Here is a 16,660-nt window from a genome sequence, read left to right on the forward strand (position 1 = left end):
ATAAGTAGTTATATTGATTAATTAAAAAAACTAATTAATAATTTGATAGATTGATAAATAGATAGATAATGAAAATATAAGAGTTCAAATCTTAAATTGTATTTTACTATTTTTTAATCCTTTTTTCCATAGTTTATCAACGTCTGGATATATTTGTTGCATTTCCTTATACCCAGTTACTAAATTTTGCATTTTCATGTTTCAGGGAAGTATTTGTTAACGGGATGGGAAGACGAAAAGTCAAAAAAATATTATGACAAATATACCCCTATGTCGGTAATCCACGTTGACCATCATTTCCGTGTTACGTAGGCAATTTTATTAACGGTAACGGACGAAAGCTAACGACAGGACATATTTATCACACATTTTACACTTTTAGGGACTAAATTTTATATTTTCATTTTTCAGAAACGTATTTGTCAATGAATTATACATTAATCAACAAAAGTAACTACTTATGGAAAGAAAGAATCAGCACCTCACAAGCCCTCTAACAACCCAATTATATGACACCTAATAATTAACACAAACAAATGGAACCGTGCCAGTAAGTAAAACCCGCTCAAAACAAAACCCGACACAATCCCACACAAGAATAGTAGTATACATTGCTGCACTGTATTAATACACCACTATTGTTATTGTTTTAAACTTAAATATTATTATTTTATTATCTATATTTATTTAAATTAGTCCGAATGATTAAGTTAGAAGGCTTTTAGAATAGTTTAAAATCTAACCTTACACCAATTTTTAAAAAATAATAAATAGCATATTTTATTTAGTAAAACAAATTAACTTAGACATGATTTGGATTAAATCTTAAATGAGTACTTAATGAAAGACTTTACTTTCATCCTTACATAAAATAAGTATGGCTACCCGGGAGAATGAAATTTTTTCACAATGGTTATTGTTTATGTTGAATAGAATAGGCAGATTAGGTTAGTTGTAATTACTTTTTCATTTGTTGGAGATTTTTCTTAATAATTTAAATTTAAACAATTATATAAAACAAGCCACCTTTAAAATAACAAATAAAAAATTGGCATGCCACATTGGCCAATTTCACACTCAAATTGACAAACAAATCCAAATTCTTTATTTTACAAAATAAGAAATAAAATGTCTCACTAAAAGGGAGTAAAATTGTAAAATCACTTGTCTTCAAAGTTATCCCATTTCCTATCTCACTATCATATTATACCATGTATATTAAAAATTATATTTCAAATATCATGTTTTAATGTAGTTATTGTGTCATAAGTCAAAAAAATAAAAAATGTCATTGTAATGGTTTCAAATTCTTCTATTTCACTCTCTCCTTTTGCTTTGTTCTTTGATCACTATAACTTTTTTCTCTTATTGTCATCATCGGTTCAAATGATGTTGTCGTCGATCTCCTCCCTTCTCCAATCTCTCGACGGTGACAAATATAATCCTATTAATGTGATTCGTTTTGACATTACGCCAAGACTTGACGGTGTGGTGAGGATGAACACGGACGTGACAGAGTAAATTTTCGTCAATGTGGTAAGGCACCGAGGTGGAACAAGTGATAATAGATCATGTAAGTTTGTTGAAATGAAAAAAAAGGAGGAGTTGAATCCCTAGAGATGCTTATAACTTAATGATGTTGTAACGTGAGAAATTAAAATACAAATTTTATTAATATACAAGACATAATATGAATAATATGATTAGTGGGATATGAAATGGGACAATTTTAAAGACAATGCAAGTGATTTCAATTCCAAAATTACATGTTAACATTTTAGTTTGTATATGTCATACATATGATAATATTTAATAAATCGTCTAATTTTGTTTATTTTAATCATAAGGATTACATGCTTTAATTCTAGTGAATGTCTAAAAAATATTGTTGTCATAAATGCATTTCAAAGTCGTTGTTTTAGTGCATAAAAATAAAGTCGTTGTTTTAGACGTACCACATCATCATTGCTTAATTGAAGAAGACCAACAAAACCAAGATGTTAACTTATTATTGTCAATTTGCCCCTAACGGCGCGGCTCGCTACTTGCCCAAGACTTGGTTCAATCTGATTGATAATGCTATTCTCAATAAAAAAAAATTTAATTTCACTTGTGTGCGATAACTCGAAATATCTTTATTACTTATTTAAAAATTTTATCTAAGAAGTAAAGAAAATTTACTTTCACTATTTTTTATATAACTTTTTTCACCACTTATAATAGTTTTACCAAGCTCAAGCAAAATTACCTTCTGACTCTTGTAAAACAATAAGCCTATATATTCTAACAAAACGCCTCAATCTTCAAATAATTTATTTAAAGCTAATTTATCAAGAAAATTCAATCAGTCCAAGTCTAACTATTGTCCGATTAATCCCTAAAAAAAACTATTGTCCGATTACGTCGTTGCATTATTATTTTGATCACAAATATATGAAAAGTTAGCTTTATTTAATAATAAAAATTACGGGTGACTACTCCAAGATATATTCTATGTAATTCTTTCTTTTTGGGTCCGTTGATATTAAAATAACAATAATAAAAAAATTATTATGTTGTTGATTAACAGTATAATAAATAATACTACTTTGACTAATTAATAATGACCAAAAGTTAAGCTTTTCTATGATCGTTACGTCAACTTATTATATTCTTAATTTGGTAAACCGTGATTCTCAAAAAAAGAAAAATTTGGTAAACCGTGGGCACTACTTTGACTTTGACCGTCATTTGTGCACTATGTGGGCATATATGTCTCATATCAGTCATTAATTAAACCATTCTTTAAACCAATTTTATGGTGTATGATAAATATTTTTGTGTGTGTAAAATTGTGATTATTTAATTTTAGGTTAAATTAATCAGTAAGTTACTGAATTATTTGAGAATTCTTAATTAGATATTTAAAATAAAAAAATATAATTAGGTCCTTAATTTTATCATTTTTTTAATTGAGTCTCTAAGATTTTTAAAACATCATCATAAACCAAGAACTTATACGTTGAACGCAAATTCATTGTGAGAGGAAGATTGGCGTTGAATGTGCATTGAAAAATAGGATTAGCCTAAAACAAATACACACTTCCTGATTCATTTAGCCATAATTTTAAACTTTGTGACTTATTTGTACGTATAGTTTTGTGCTATTAAGTATTAACTCCATCTAAAACACACACACACACCATAGTTGCTTTCTAATTATACTTTTTTAGAACTACTGTTTACTTATATCTTATATCCGAACAATATATTCAATATTTGGTTAATCTAAGTCAAACTAAACTACGTACTTTGACTAGCACTGGGTTCATCATCTTCAAGCTGAGCTCGTGGCTCTTAAATGGAAATTTGGATTTACATAATCTTCAAGCATACATATATGATTTTTTGGAATGTTAAGTGTTGAAACACAACTTTAGGGAGGGCACTGACATTGGTTAAGGAAAGGACAATAATCGGTGACTCGTGGAAGCTCAGGCACAAACAATCCTTCTCAAGATATTTAGGCAAGCCTCCTAGTTGATGCAATATTTGGGTAGTTGAGGATTTGTTGTTCCTTTTTTTTTGTTTTTAATTTTAAAAAATATTAACTTTTAAGGTAAATATTCGTTTTGTGTTCATCCAAATGTTAAACAGTCACTAGGTTCTCTCTCAAATGTATTAAAAAAAAAATCTCTTGTAGATGTAATCAATGTCACATTTATAGTCCCAATAATAATATAAGAAGCGTGTTAAAGTTTTTTAAAATAAAAAAATGTTTCTTTTACTCAATATGTGTGTTAAAGACATTTCCACAATTTAGATTGAAGACATTTTAATAATTTATTATTATTATTATTATTAACACTCAATTTTTTTCATTCATTTATTTAATGCTAAATTGTAACTTTGATTCCTTTTATTTGTTCTTTCATGATTTTAGTTTTCTTTAATTCTTGATTTGTAATTTTAGTCTTTTTTTTTGTAATTTTAGTCTACACATTTTAAAAATTTATAATTTTTGTCCAATTCTTAATTTTGTATATTTTTTTATGTTTTACATTTGAATCAATTAAATTATTTTATGATGATAGCTTAAATCAATACTATTATGTTACATCTAGGGTTCCATTGAATCAAAATAAGATAAAAATAAAACATATGCAAAATTGACAATCATACCAAAATTATAAATTTTCTAAAATATGAGAATTAAAATAAAAAAAAAATAAGAATCAAAATTATAGATAAAGGGTGACAAAAATTGCATTTGCCTTTATTATTATTTTTTATTTTTATATAAATTCTCTTTTATCCATGTATTTTTTAAACATTGAAAAAGAAATAGGCTAATTGAGCCCAACCCAATTTTTTTACAGAAACTGAATACAAAAGAATATTTTGGGCTATTGGCCTAATTCTGATTCTTTAAAAAATTAAAACAATGACAAGTGACAACAACTAAACAAACAATGAAAACGAATTCAGAAAGGAGGAAAGGTTGGGCTTATTTCTAGCCTTTAGAGCTGAATAACACCGGGCTGTTGCTATGCACACCCATATAGAGAAATGTAACATGTGACTTTCGTGTTATTAACACGATATTTTAATCAATTAAATTAATAAGTTAATTTTATTATAAAATAATTAATATTATTATATATAATATTAAAATTTATAATGTATATTTAATATGTATGTAAATTTAGAAAATAAATTTTATGACAATTAATTTTGATCTAATAATTAATTTGTTTATATATATGAATTTTTATGAAATCTATCATTTTTATTTAAAATTTATATATATAAAAAATACATTATTATATTAAAATTAATTATAATAAGATCGAAAAATATATTAGTAGATTTATATTAATAAACTTATTATTTTTATTTACAATTCATATATGTAAAAAAATTAATTATTAGATCAAAATTAATTATTATAAAATTTATTCTCTAAATTTACACGTGCATTAAATATATATTAAAAAATTTAGTGTTAGATATAACAATATTAATTATTATATAACATAATTGAGTTATTAGTTGAATGCCTCCAATTTCTTCCGTTATTCCAGTTTAATTAATTGAGCTTGTACCATAATATGGATCATGTTTTCGACCTTTGATCGAATAAGTGATTGGAAAAAAAATAAAAACAGAAAAAAAATTAAAAATAAATGAGAGAATAATAAAAAGCAAGGTAACATGGGAGAAATTAGCATAGTCAACAAAAGGGGCATGAGTTTGCAGTGTGTATAAAAAATACTTTAATAATAGAAGAGATAAAATTCTTTTTGATGATCTTTCTATATTTTAAGGATTAGTTAATGACTTTTCACTATGATCATATCTTTCCATTAAAAAAATTAGCGAGCTGCACCTTGGGGTTACAATTGAACCTCTTCACTTTTTATCATTTTACTATTCTATTGTCTTATTTTATTTATTTATTTATTTTTGGTTTCTGTTTTTTTGATCTGGTGTAGGGCTGAGCCCTTTGCTCTTCATGAGGCTGGTCCACGCCAAGCCTAAACTGGGTTCTTGTTTTAAAATACATTTTAATAAAATGTGTGTTAGGCTTTAAGGTTTAGGCTTTTTGGGCCTGATATTCAGATTGCCTCTCTCTTCCTCATCAGAACTATTAAAAAATTCCTTTTTAATAAAAATGACTCAATTTAATATTATAAAATGCATTCAAAATATTTTATCCTTAAAACAATGATATAGTTCAACAATGATATAAATGATCACTATTGTCAAACAATGATAAAAATATCATTACTGTCAAACAATGATAAAAATATTATTACGTTATCATAAACTTCCATTTTTTTTGTCAAGCAAGTTCGTTATTTAAAATTTTCTGAGTTTGAAAATCAGTTTGTATTGGACCTTAATTTAGTCATGCGGCAGCTGGCAGAATGAAAACAGCATTTTTGTTTTTGCCAAAACCAACACTTATGTTTCATTTTGTAATATTATTTTGACCCAAACGACCTTTTTTTATATAAAAATAGGGGGCTTTGATTTAAAATCTTTAAAGTTTTTTTAATTTTAATTTTTTATGTGAAGTAATAACATTAAATAATGATCCAATAACAATTTATTGACTTTAAAATCTTATGATTATTATTGTCATCATCCTTATTATTGTGACGGTGATCATAATGATAATATGATGAATTAATAATAATATTAAAGAAAAGTGACATGATAACTAATATATTTTATGATGTGATAATTGATATATTTTATATATTTTATTTTTGTTTGATAATCTTTTAGAAATTTGATATTTACATGAGGTTTTAATTTGAATTCTTATGTACTTTCTCTGATTCTTTTTATAAGAAACAAGTTAGAGGATATTTTACACTATAAATTGTTTCTTATAAGAAGAATTAATGATAGTATTTTAATCTCAATGATTTATAATTCTTAATTTTGATGTGATAATTTATTAGTTGTTCTCATATATTTTTTTTAAAAAAACAAGTGTCCTCACTAGAATCACTCCCATATATAAGATGTATCTTATGAAGATGACTTTTTTTATATGAAAACCAGAATATAATTAACCTCAATCGTTAAATTAAAAAACTATATTTCAAATTAAAATTTTAAAATAACCTAAGCATTGTATAAGAATAAACTACTTCCCCATTTTTAGTTATCACAATTTTTTTTTAAAAAATATTAAAAAATTTCAATCCAATATACTTCCTTAATGAAGCAAGCAAGAGAGATTGATGAAGATCATCAATCTACTCTAGGGGTGTTTGTGAGGTCACTTTATATTTATCCTTATTCAACTTAAAATTTTGATAGAATTATTTATTTAAATTAATATCTACTCATCTCTATTAAAACTAGATAATATATTAAATACAATTAAGTTAATCCGATTTGTTATTAATCTTAACATTGCATATAATTAAATTTAAAACTAGACAATATAATACTTGTTAGAATGTATTAATTGAATGAATTACATATGATTTGAATTTAAATTGTAATTGATCAAAATTCCTATATATTTTCTCCTTTTTTATTTGTGATTCTGTTTTGATATTTTATCCTCGATAATCATGAAAAGATGATAGAGAGAATCATGTATTTATTCACTGTTTCATATCAATGAAAATTATCAGATTTCATGTTCTTAACATGGTAGCAGAGCCAGGTCAAGGGAGTAAAGAAAACCGTCCCTCACAGGGGACAGCCCATCGGGGGACCTGCTGTCTCTGGTGGATCTTTATACTCACCACACCTTTTTCTGGCAAACTTCTTTCCTATGTTTCCGCTTTCTGGGGGACCTTTATGGTCGTCACATTTATTCTGGCGACTTACTTTCGCTTTGCGACGACCCTTTTCTCCTTTACTAGAAAGTTGTCTGGTCATCATCGACTGTCGTCACTTTTCCGGTGACCCACTGACCAGGTGGACCTGTCTGCTCGTCACCCATCTTCCAACGAGCCTTTTACGCTTTTCCGACAACATATAAACCTTTGCACCAGTTGCAAGGGTTACTCTCAATCCTTTGGGTTTGATTACCAAGAAACCTTTACACTCAATACAGTGAGAGTGTTATTATCACTAGCATAAAATCAAGATTGACCACTTCTTCAATTCGATGTGAAAAATGTTTTTTTACATGAAGATTTAATGGAAGAAGTTTATATGGATCCTCCTCTCGGTATACCAAAGTACTCAAATATTTCTTTGGTGTGTAAGTTTAAAAAGGCCCTTAGTAATTCTCTTGACAAGTTGGGAATCTGTGACATCCATGTATAAATGAGGCGTTAGAATCCATTAATTATAGAGATTATATATGATTTGAATTTAAATTATAATTGATTCAAATTCCTGTATATTTTTTCTTTTTTTTTATTTGTGATTCTTATATTTTATCTTCAATAATCATGGAAAGATGATAGAGAGATCATGTATTTATTCACTGTTTCATATTAATGAAAATTATCTGATTTCATTCTCTTAACAATACTTCTCTATGCAAAATATTATCTATTAAATAGAAATTTTTTATTATTAATTCAAGATTAATAATAAAAAATATACTTTTTTAAACAAAAAAGTATAATCTAAATTCTTTATGAAAATAAAATATGTGAAATACGACAGGTGACAATGACCCCTGGTTTTTATAAGAGTAAGTTAGCGCAATACGACAGGTGACAATGACCCCTGGTTTTTATAGAAGGAGATAGAGCCGCCGGGCTATGAGGAGCAATAATAATGGTATAGATTATAGAATAAAACGGTGGCGTACATCTTGGGTTGACATTGAAAACGACACTTCCTTTGTCACAAAACGAAAATAACATGTTTGAGGTTTGAGAGTTCAACAAGAAAAATAACAGACAAGAAATAACATTTTTGAGGTTTGAGAATTCTTCAAGAAAAATAACTAACAACTTTGCCTTTTCCATTATTAATTCATCTTCACCGTCAAGCTTCTATTAACTTAACATGTATGTAGATTTAAGAGTAAGTCAACTCAATACACAGTTGCCGACCTTGCCTGTGCCACGGGCCACAACCACAAACACATTAATTGAAAAGAAAGATATTGCCAAAGTACACTGAGGACATTTATCTTTAACTTTCAATAAATTAAGATAATAATATGTTCTTTTTTTTATCACTGAAAATCAAGATACTATTAGACAATTACAATAACTCATGTATATTTTTCAACCAATTGAGTTAGACTCTCTTAATTAATAATACATTCTAAATAAGGGTTTTTAATAATTTTGAGTGCATATCTTAAAGATGTAATTACGAATACTTAGAAAGAGATTTCTGCGATTTACAGTGATTGTATTTGATTCTAACAGAGTAGTTATCATGAAGAATACCTGTGATGTTGCAGTTGATTTAGAGACAGGTTTAACATAAAAGAGCATTATTGGAACTTTAGAGACAAGCTTAATTTAAAAGAATTTTATCATAACATTTGAAAATAAAGATACAGTGAATAGAGTTGCCACTTGCAAGTTCTTTCTTTCATAAGGCAAGTGGCAGAGTCTCGTTATTATTTGGCTTGTCTCTTCATGCATTAATAAGATTGGTTTGACTTGAATTGTTTCAACGCTTCAAAGCTGCTTCCATCAGCTTAAGAAAGTTGAACGGCACGCCAAAGAAACTAAACTAATTAATTGTAGGGCAATGGGTTTCATATTTCTCACGGTTAGGTTAGAAACTTTCTAATTTGAAAGCAATGAAATTAGCTTTCTGATTTTATTTAAACTCTATTATTTATCATCGTAGAATTAATACATCGTTGGCTGCATGTGAGGGCTTTTTCCTTTTGTGACAATGATGCTGCAAGTTGATTAATACAAATAAAAACAACTTGGTCAGAAAAACCGCGGCTTATGTAACCCATCAATTTCATTTCCTAAAGGCTCAATTAATAAGAGTGCACTTATCCATTTATCGATTAAATCATCGAAGTCAAACCCCATTTGTTTATACTGTTTCATATTTATACTAATAAATACAAGACCATAGGCATCGGTGTTCATTACCTTTTTCATTCATTTAGCATCTACATCAAGAGAGAAATTAACATAGAGAGAGATGGGGGCTTGTTTTTCTTGTAACTCATCCTCCACGTTGAAGAATATCCGTGTGGTTCATCTCAATGGTTATGTAGAGGATTTTGATCAACCAATTTCAGTGAGGCAAGTAATTGGATACCCCCAAAAACACTTTGTTTGCACTTCCACTCAGCTTCTTTCCCCTTGCTCAACATCAATGAATGGAGACACCCACCTCCAACCTGGTCAAGTGTATTTCATGCTACCATACTCGGTACTACATGCCGATGTTTCCCCGGTGGACCTGGCTGGCCTTGCAAAGAGACTCACCGCAATAGCAAAATCAGGTCCTTTGTCAAGCCAAACCCAAACATTTTGGAATTCACCCTCCAGGAGTCCTGGTAGAGTTGGGGTGGCAGAGCAATATGGTGTTGGTATGATGAATATTGGAGGAAAAAGCCCTTCTAAAGTGCAACCTTGGAAACCTATCTTGGACACCATAACAGAGAAGCCATTCCATAAGAGAACTGAACCGGATTTGCAAGAAAGTTGTTGATGTCTGGAAGAAATTGGATTTAGGCAACCAGATAGGACTAAGACATGTTACATGTAAGGTGGTGTATTGATTATTAAGAAAAAATTGAGACAATTGTTTCAGTTTGCTGAACCTTTCATGTTATGATCAGTAGAATTAGACTTGCATAATATGTATTTGAGAATTTTTGTATCTGATTCTCCAAAGCTGTACTTACGAATGTCTCTGAATAATTATTAGTAACTAATAATTATTAAGCACTGGATATTATAGATTTCAAATCTAAATCTCATTTAAGATACACAAGAGATAGTTTTTTTTTTTAAAATAGTTTTTTTAACCATCCTAATTAGATTCTTTGGTTTTCTTGTGAGACTCGATGTATCCTCATAAGCTTCGACTCTTCGAATTGGTTATCAGATTAATCCTCGGTTCTGAATCTAGTCACATGACTTAAAACTCTTTGTTTCTTCTCAATGTATTTTGTGAGAATTAGATACTAATTCTAACACACAAATTTAGTATATGTTGCAAACTGAACTATAATATCTATTGGATTACGACAGATATGTTATCTTGCAATGTTTGGTTAATTCTCTCTCTATATTATATGTTCCACCATAAGGCGGTATGTTTAACCAACAATCTGTGCAGGTTGTGGGGTCCAGAAACATGTGATCTATTTAATTGGAGGCATTTTAAAACTTGTTTGCCGAATTCATAACTTTAGTAGGTTTCGTATGTGGATTAGGCTGGTTAGTATGCAGATCGATCTATCTGTCTATTTATATCTCTATATTACATTTGTTATTGTTTTCTATTAAGTACTTTATATATTATATTTATGTGTATGTTTAAAATTTGTATTTAAGAGTTAAAACATTTAATTTATGATACCTTCTGTACTAAGTAATATTTAGTGTGTCGGTGGGACTATTCGTTAGTTATTTGTTTTGTAATTTATTTATATATTCAATTTTATTATTCTTGGTATGGGATCCAATTCATTTAAGTTTTACTATAAGCTACGCAACATAGATCTAAACCAAGAAAATAGAGCTCATTTTTTGCTGTAGATTGGCCTAGTCCGGTTCATTAAAATTGTAGATCAATATAAATCAGGTTTAAACGGGTTAGACAAACTCAAAATTCATATACTTAACTCTAGTTGGAATAGTATACCTTATCATGGATATTTAAAGAGCAAACAGATTAGAAGAAAGTTGGGTAACCAAAGTTGTATTTCATTTTCATTGGCAAGTGCTTCTATTTTATCATGAATATATATTCCTTTGTTGGAAACAACTTAGATGATTCCTTTTCCTGCTCATGACTCATAAGACGTGGCTGACTTATTGCTCTTTAATTGTAACAAGCAGATCAGTCTAGCTATTGATGACTTCAACCGTAGTATCACATTGTTTTAAAAACACAGAAATAGTGGTAACAGTTTGAAACATACAGATACAGTTGGCATATTACAAGGTGGCAATTGGAGCGTTTGGGACTGACTTATGAATTGGTGAACATTCCCAACCCTCTTCTTTGCTATAAGACACCAAGTGTTTTGGAACCCAATTTTTCCCCCTTGACTCTCTTTCTCTCAAGACCTCCCTCTGTCTTTCCTCCACACTTTTCTTTGTTTCTCTTGCTTTTTCCCAGTCTTTGCTCAAAATGGCTTGGCTCAATTCACCCCAAACAAGGGCTGTTTCTGTTGGCCACACACTCTGATATAATGCACAACAAAATCTCATATCAAACTGAGAAGACATTCACAATTTCAGCAAGAGAAATTGACAAAAGCATATTTCTTTAAAATTAGCTTTGTTAATGAAGGTCTTAGTTATGGAAAGAGTGTTGTATACTTCCTTTTGAGTTTTGATACTTGACTTCACAAAGGAAGACAAAAAGAAAGACCATACTTAGTGGAAAAATAGAGGGGCATATATGCTTATTACCTCTGGATCCTTGACAATAGGAGCTTGAAGTCCAGAAAGAACTTATTTTGCATTATATATCACTCTTGCTTCTTCTGTATTAGTGGCATTCTTCACTGCTACAGTACTTAGTATTTTGAAGGATTAGGATCACATCGCGAAAATAGTATAAGTAAACAATTGAAAAGCACTGTTTTTTAATAAGAAAAAAATATCAAAAAGCCAAAATTATGCTTTCAGATGACAAATAAGTAATTAATAAAACTTCAAAGAGAGATACCTATCCCAATGACCTTCAAGTCTATATAGAATCTTCATAAACCATGAGTCAAAGATTTTCCCTTTAATCAGTCTTCGATCTGCCCTGAATCCAAAGAAAGATTGGCCTATGTAGTTTAATTCTGCCACAAGGCCTGTTTCTAGGCACCGGATGCTGACATTGCCAACCCAATCAGTCCCAGAGATTGGAAGAATTCTGATAACCAGATTAGGAGAATCCATTTCATAAGTCTCTCCATGATTGTGGAGCTTCAACTGCCGTTTGCCATGCACCTTAGTCTCTACTGAAGTACCTGCTTATTTGGTTTGGTTAAGCATAAGTAAATTTTTTAACTACAATTAGTTTTAAGTAACAGAAACATTAGAATTTAGAACATCCATGTTCCAAATCATCAACTTAGGCAAAAATAAGAATGGAAACATGTTAGACTCATGGTGTCAATTGATACTAGCTCTATATCAAATATAAAAGAGAAATTGAATTTTATATTATGACACAACATATATATGTGCTGAAGAATTTTACCAGTGAACTTTGAAACCGGAGAGTGGCACCATGTCATTTCTATGTTTTCCTTGTCATCGGTGGCATGAAGGGCAGATACCGGAGGGTGGTGTGAAACCTGCAAACGAAGCATGCATGCAAATCCTATAATACAATAATTACAATTATCTTTGAAAAAACAGAAAAGGGTGTGCAGATTTATGGCCACAACACAAGGCCATAATACGATAAAGTATTTAATTATGAATTTTGAGGCCAAAGTGAGATGTTACAGTACATTGTTACTTAATTAGTACGTTTTCGAGTAAGACATTAAGGTTTCCTTTGGAAACATGGTGAGTCTCACCAAGTGTGGGATTGTAGGGAGCAACTCCAAACCTTATTTAGAGGGCGTATGGTAGAAATGCTCCATGCAACAACTAATAAAAGTCTATCTAGTGGTGTCTTTCCACTGTTGAGGTTGTTTAACAAGTCTGATGATGTGCAATATACTGATTCTGCGTAGCACTGTAGTTGTGACTTTGGCATATTGAACACAGGTGGTAGCTGTGGAATAATACAGATTTAACAAGCAAATATCATTTTCGTTGGATTATGGATTGTTATGAAAAATATGGGCCTAACAAAGCCATGGCCACTGTTAGCTAAGGAACGTAAGGGACCCAAAATGTTTTAAGAACAAATATTTTAGGGAACTCCTATTGTGGTTACCAAATTTTGTAGTGGGAATAGATCAAAGTGTCCTTCTTCCCACCCCCCACCCCTTTCCTCTTCCCTCTTCCCTTTTCCCCATTCTTCTCACCCCACCCTTTTCCCTTCCTCTCAAATGTCTCTTTCTCCCACTTCCTCTCATTCTCTTCCCTTCCTTTATATACTTGTATAACGGAATCATGACTAATGTATTCTTAGAGGTGAAAAAAAAAAATAACGAAATCATAATTTCATTGTATTGTTAAGAATAAAAAAATAACAATGAAAATACAATTTTATTATACAAGTGTATGACATAAACTGTTTTCTTTTTCACTCCCTATAACATAACGAAATAACATAATGAAATAGCGATTCTGTCGTGTTTTTGCCTAAGGGACAATTTCCGGATAACACAATGAGGCACCCACATGAATAGTGTCAATAGTAAAAGTGGTAATCCCAATAGGAATGAGCAGCATTTTATCCTATCCAATGGTTCTATTAAAATAACCCAATTACTTAGCTTTTATTTTAGGGATTTGACTTTGTAAAGTGAGGAGCTCACATATAATCTCAATAATTGTTTTTCTATTATTTTATCTTTTAAAGTATATTTTTCACGATCAAATCCTTATTTTAATCAGTTGAATTTGTGATTAAATACGTAGACATATATAATTAATAAATTATATAATTGCTTAAATCTTAATCATTCATTTTTTTTAATTTAAAACCATGGCTTCTCACTTTGCTTTTTAAGATGAATCCCACATTCTAGGTGAACTAAAACCTAGAATAATTCTAATATGATCATTAATCAAACAACTTTGTTTAAGTATTCACAAATTAAGGAATTAATTAAAATAAATACGAGGAATTTTTTTTTAAAAAATAAAGATGAAAGTATCTTATTTACTTATTAAATGTTTTTTATTTTCATTTAATATCATCATTTCAATTTCTAAGCTTCAAAGAGTATCAATTGGAATAAGTTCATTTATGATAAATTACAGATTTAAACTTGTACTTAATTTTTTCATTGAAATGGATATATATAAATTATTCTTTAATTTTAGAAAACACAAGCTTTCCATATCTTTTAACTGGGGGACCACGATCTTATCCTAAAATTTTCTCAACAAAATCATTTAATTTCTATTTAACTTGCCTTGAAGCATGAGAGATCAGATCCTTGCCGCATATTCTTAAAGAGACTTAATATATGTTGTAGAATATTTGAAGCTTCATATTACTCATTGGAATCTGATTGGCCTTCAAGTGTTAATGGATTTGAGAACACAATTTTTGTGTCCTACAGGAAAACATCCAAAAAAGACTTTACTATATTTCACAATCAGAAGTATATTCTATATATGACATTGGCTTAATTAGGAATATGTTAAACTTAAAATCAAGTTTGTTGATGAAATTTACAATGATATATAATTTCTGAGAAAACTATAAGGGTTAAAGATCCATAAACTTAATTAATATCTTGAAATTTCAGTTTAAAATGTGGGGGCCGACCTTTTATATATATTAATTATTATAAATCAAAATAAAAATGTAAAATTAGTGCCAAACTCCTCTTAATTTCAGACCATATGCAAACTTTGTTCTTATGGGAGGAAATCCTTTTCATTCAAATGTGGACTTATAGGGGAGGATATAGTCAAATATTATACGAAGACGTGTATCAATGTGCTCTACACCAATCTTATATTAAAACATTTTCCCCAGCCCTCCCTCTCCCACAGACAGGTATTATGTTAAAATCGTTATTAAATCATTCACATGAGAATATCATCGTAAACATTTATGAGCTACTCACTTTGGTGATGATTAATTTCTCACATTGATTCAGATATAAAACTAGTCATACATGCAAGGAAATAAACAAGAACACATATATCTAGTTAGGAAATATGTATACAAATTATATTTCAGTCAATATGTGCTTCAGCTAGCTCTTGAATTTTAGTGACATTGCTGAAGGAAAGAGTAAATAGAGAGAAGCTGAAGTTGAAAGGGCAACTGGGCAAGTTCTCTAAAAAGGAAACAAACTAATTGATGTGACAGTTGTAAGAAATATTGCGCAGCGGACATGACACGTTCCTTTCTACGTTAGAAAGAAAAGATAAACCAAATACAAGTGAGAGTGATTAGACGTATATATATAAAGCATAATCTAATAAAACATAACAGATCGAAAAGTGTGTAAGACCAACCAAATATTTCAGCCCGCATATATATCATCGTAATTAATTCGTACATACACCAAGTAAACTATTTAATCAAGAGAAGAGTAAGACCAACAACTAACATGAAGCATCTAAATTCCTAGGTAAGAACTACTGGCTAATATTTGTCTGCCCTTGAATATTGAATTAGTGTTACCATAACTTAAGATATGATAATTGTTATCCATTGTAAATTTAAATTATAAAATAATTTATCTAATTTTTTCCTTTTTAGTGTTTTTTTTACTTAAAAGGATAAAAATTTAACTTTTTTAAAGTTAGTAAATTTATAGGTTTTATTTTATTTTATTTTTTTTTATAGTTTTGATACATCAAACAAAGGACTAAAAGATGTTAAAGAATTGAAGTAATACATTTAGCGTGAGAAGTCATGCTGGAAGTCAATTCTATCGAGTATGGACACTGAGTGGATTGAGATTTAGCGTGTGATCAATTATCTATTTGTCCTATGAAATGCATAATGATTTTCAAAAAGCATATATGTGCAGTGTTTGAAGAATATAAAAAGCTACATTGTGTCTTTTGGAAGGACTAGGTCACTTCTTTTAAAAGTTAATTTAATTATATACTTAAAACTCAAACTCACTCAATGTTTAGTTAAGAAAAAATAACCTCACACAAATTAATCCGTGCGTTTTGTGATACAAGGTATTTATTTGAACTTGCAAAATAATATATGATTTATATACATTTGTGATACAAGTGATACTAATTGATTTTAATGTTCTTAAAGAAAATTAAGTAAAATTAGAACGTTTCCATTTATGTTCACGTTTCCCATGGATAGACAAAGCAAGCACGTTTAACATCAACATGCCCTAAACTAAGATTGTAGCAATTCAAGAATAAGAATCGGCAAAGCAAGCCCATTTTCCTTACTTGGCAGTACTAATTAT

General features: G+C 29.4%; 1 protein-coding gene and 1 pseudogene across 1 annotated transcript; one reads left to right on the plus strand and one right to left on the minus strand.

Moving 5' to 3' along the window:
- The first annotated feature begins 9,446 nt into the window (after positions 1-9,446).
- LOC100785670 (uncharacterized) lies at positions 9,447-10,363 on the plus strand. Its single transcript, XM_003543461.5, has one exon. The coding sequence runs from the start codon at positions 9,595-9,597 to the stop codon at positions 10,108-10,110; it is 516 nt and encodes a 171-aa protein (XP_003543509.1). The 5' UTR covers positions 9,447-9,594; the 3' UTR covers positions 10,111-10,363.
- A 1,114-nt stretch (positions 10,364-11,477) lies between these two features.
- On the minus strand, positions 11,478-16,545 carry LOC100817032 (oxysterol-binding protein-related protein 4B-like; annotated as a pseudogene).
- Between the last annotated feature and the right edge of the window lie 115 nt (positions 16,546-16,660).

This window comes from Glycine max, chromosome 13 (genome assembly GCF_000004515.6).
Source record: "Glycine max cultivar Williams 82 chromosome 13, Glycine_max_v4.0, whole genome shotgun sequence".
NCBI lineage: Eukaryota > Viridiplantae > Streptophyta > Magnoliopsida > Fabales > Fabaceae > Glycine > Glycine max.

Excerpts from the sequence above, each read along its gene's own strand:
- LOC100785670 (XM_003543461.5), top strand. The coding sequence starts at position 9,595 with ATGGGGGCTTGTTTTTCTTGTAACTCATCCTCCACGTTGAAGAATATC.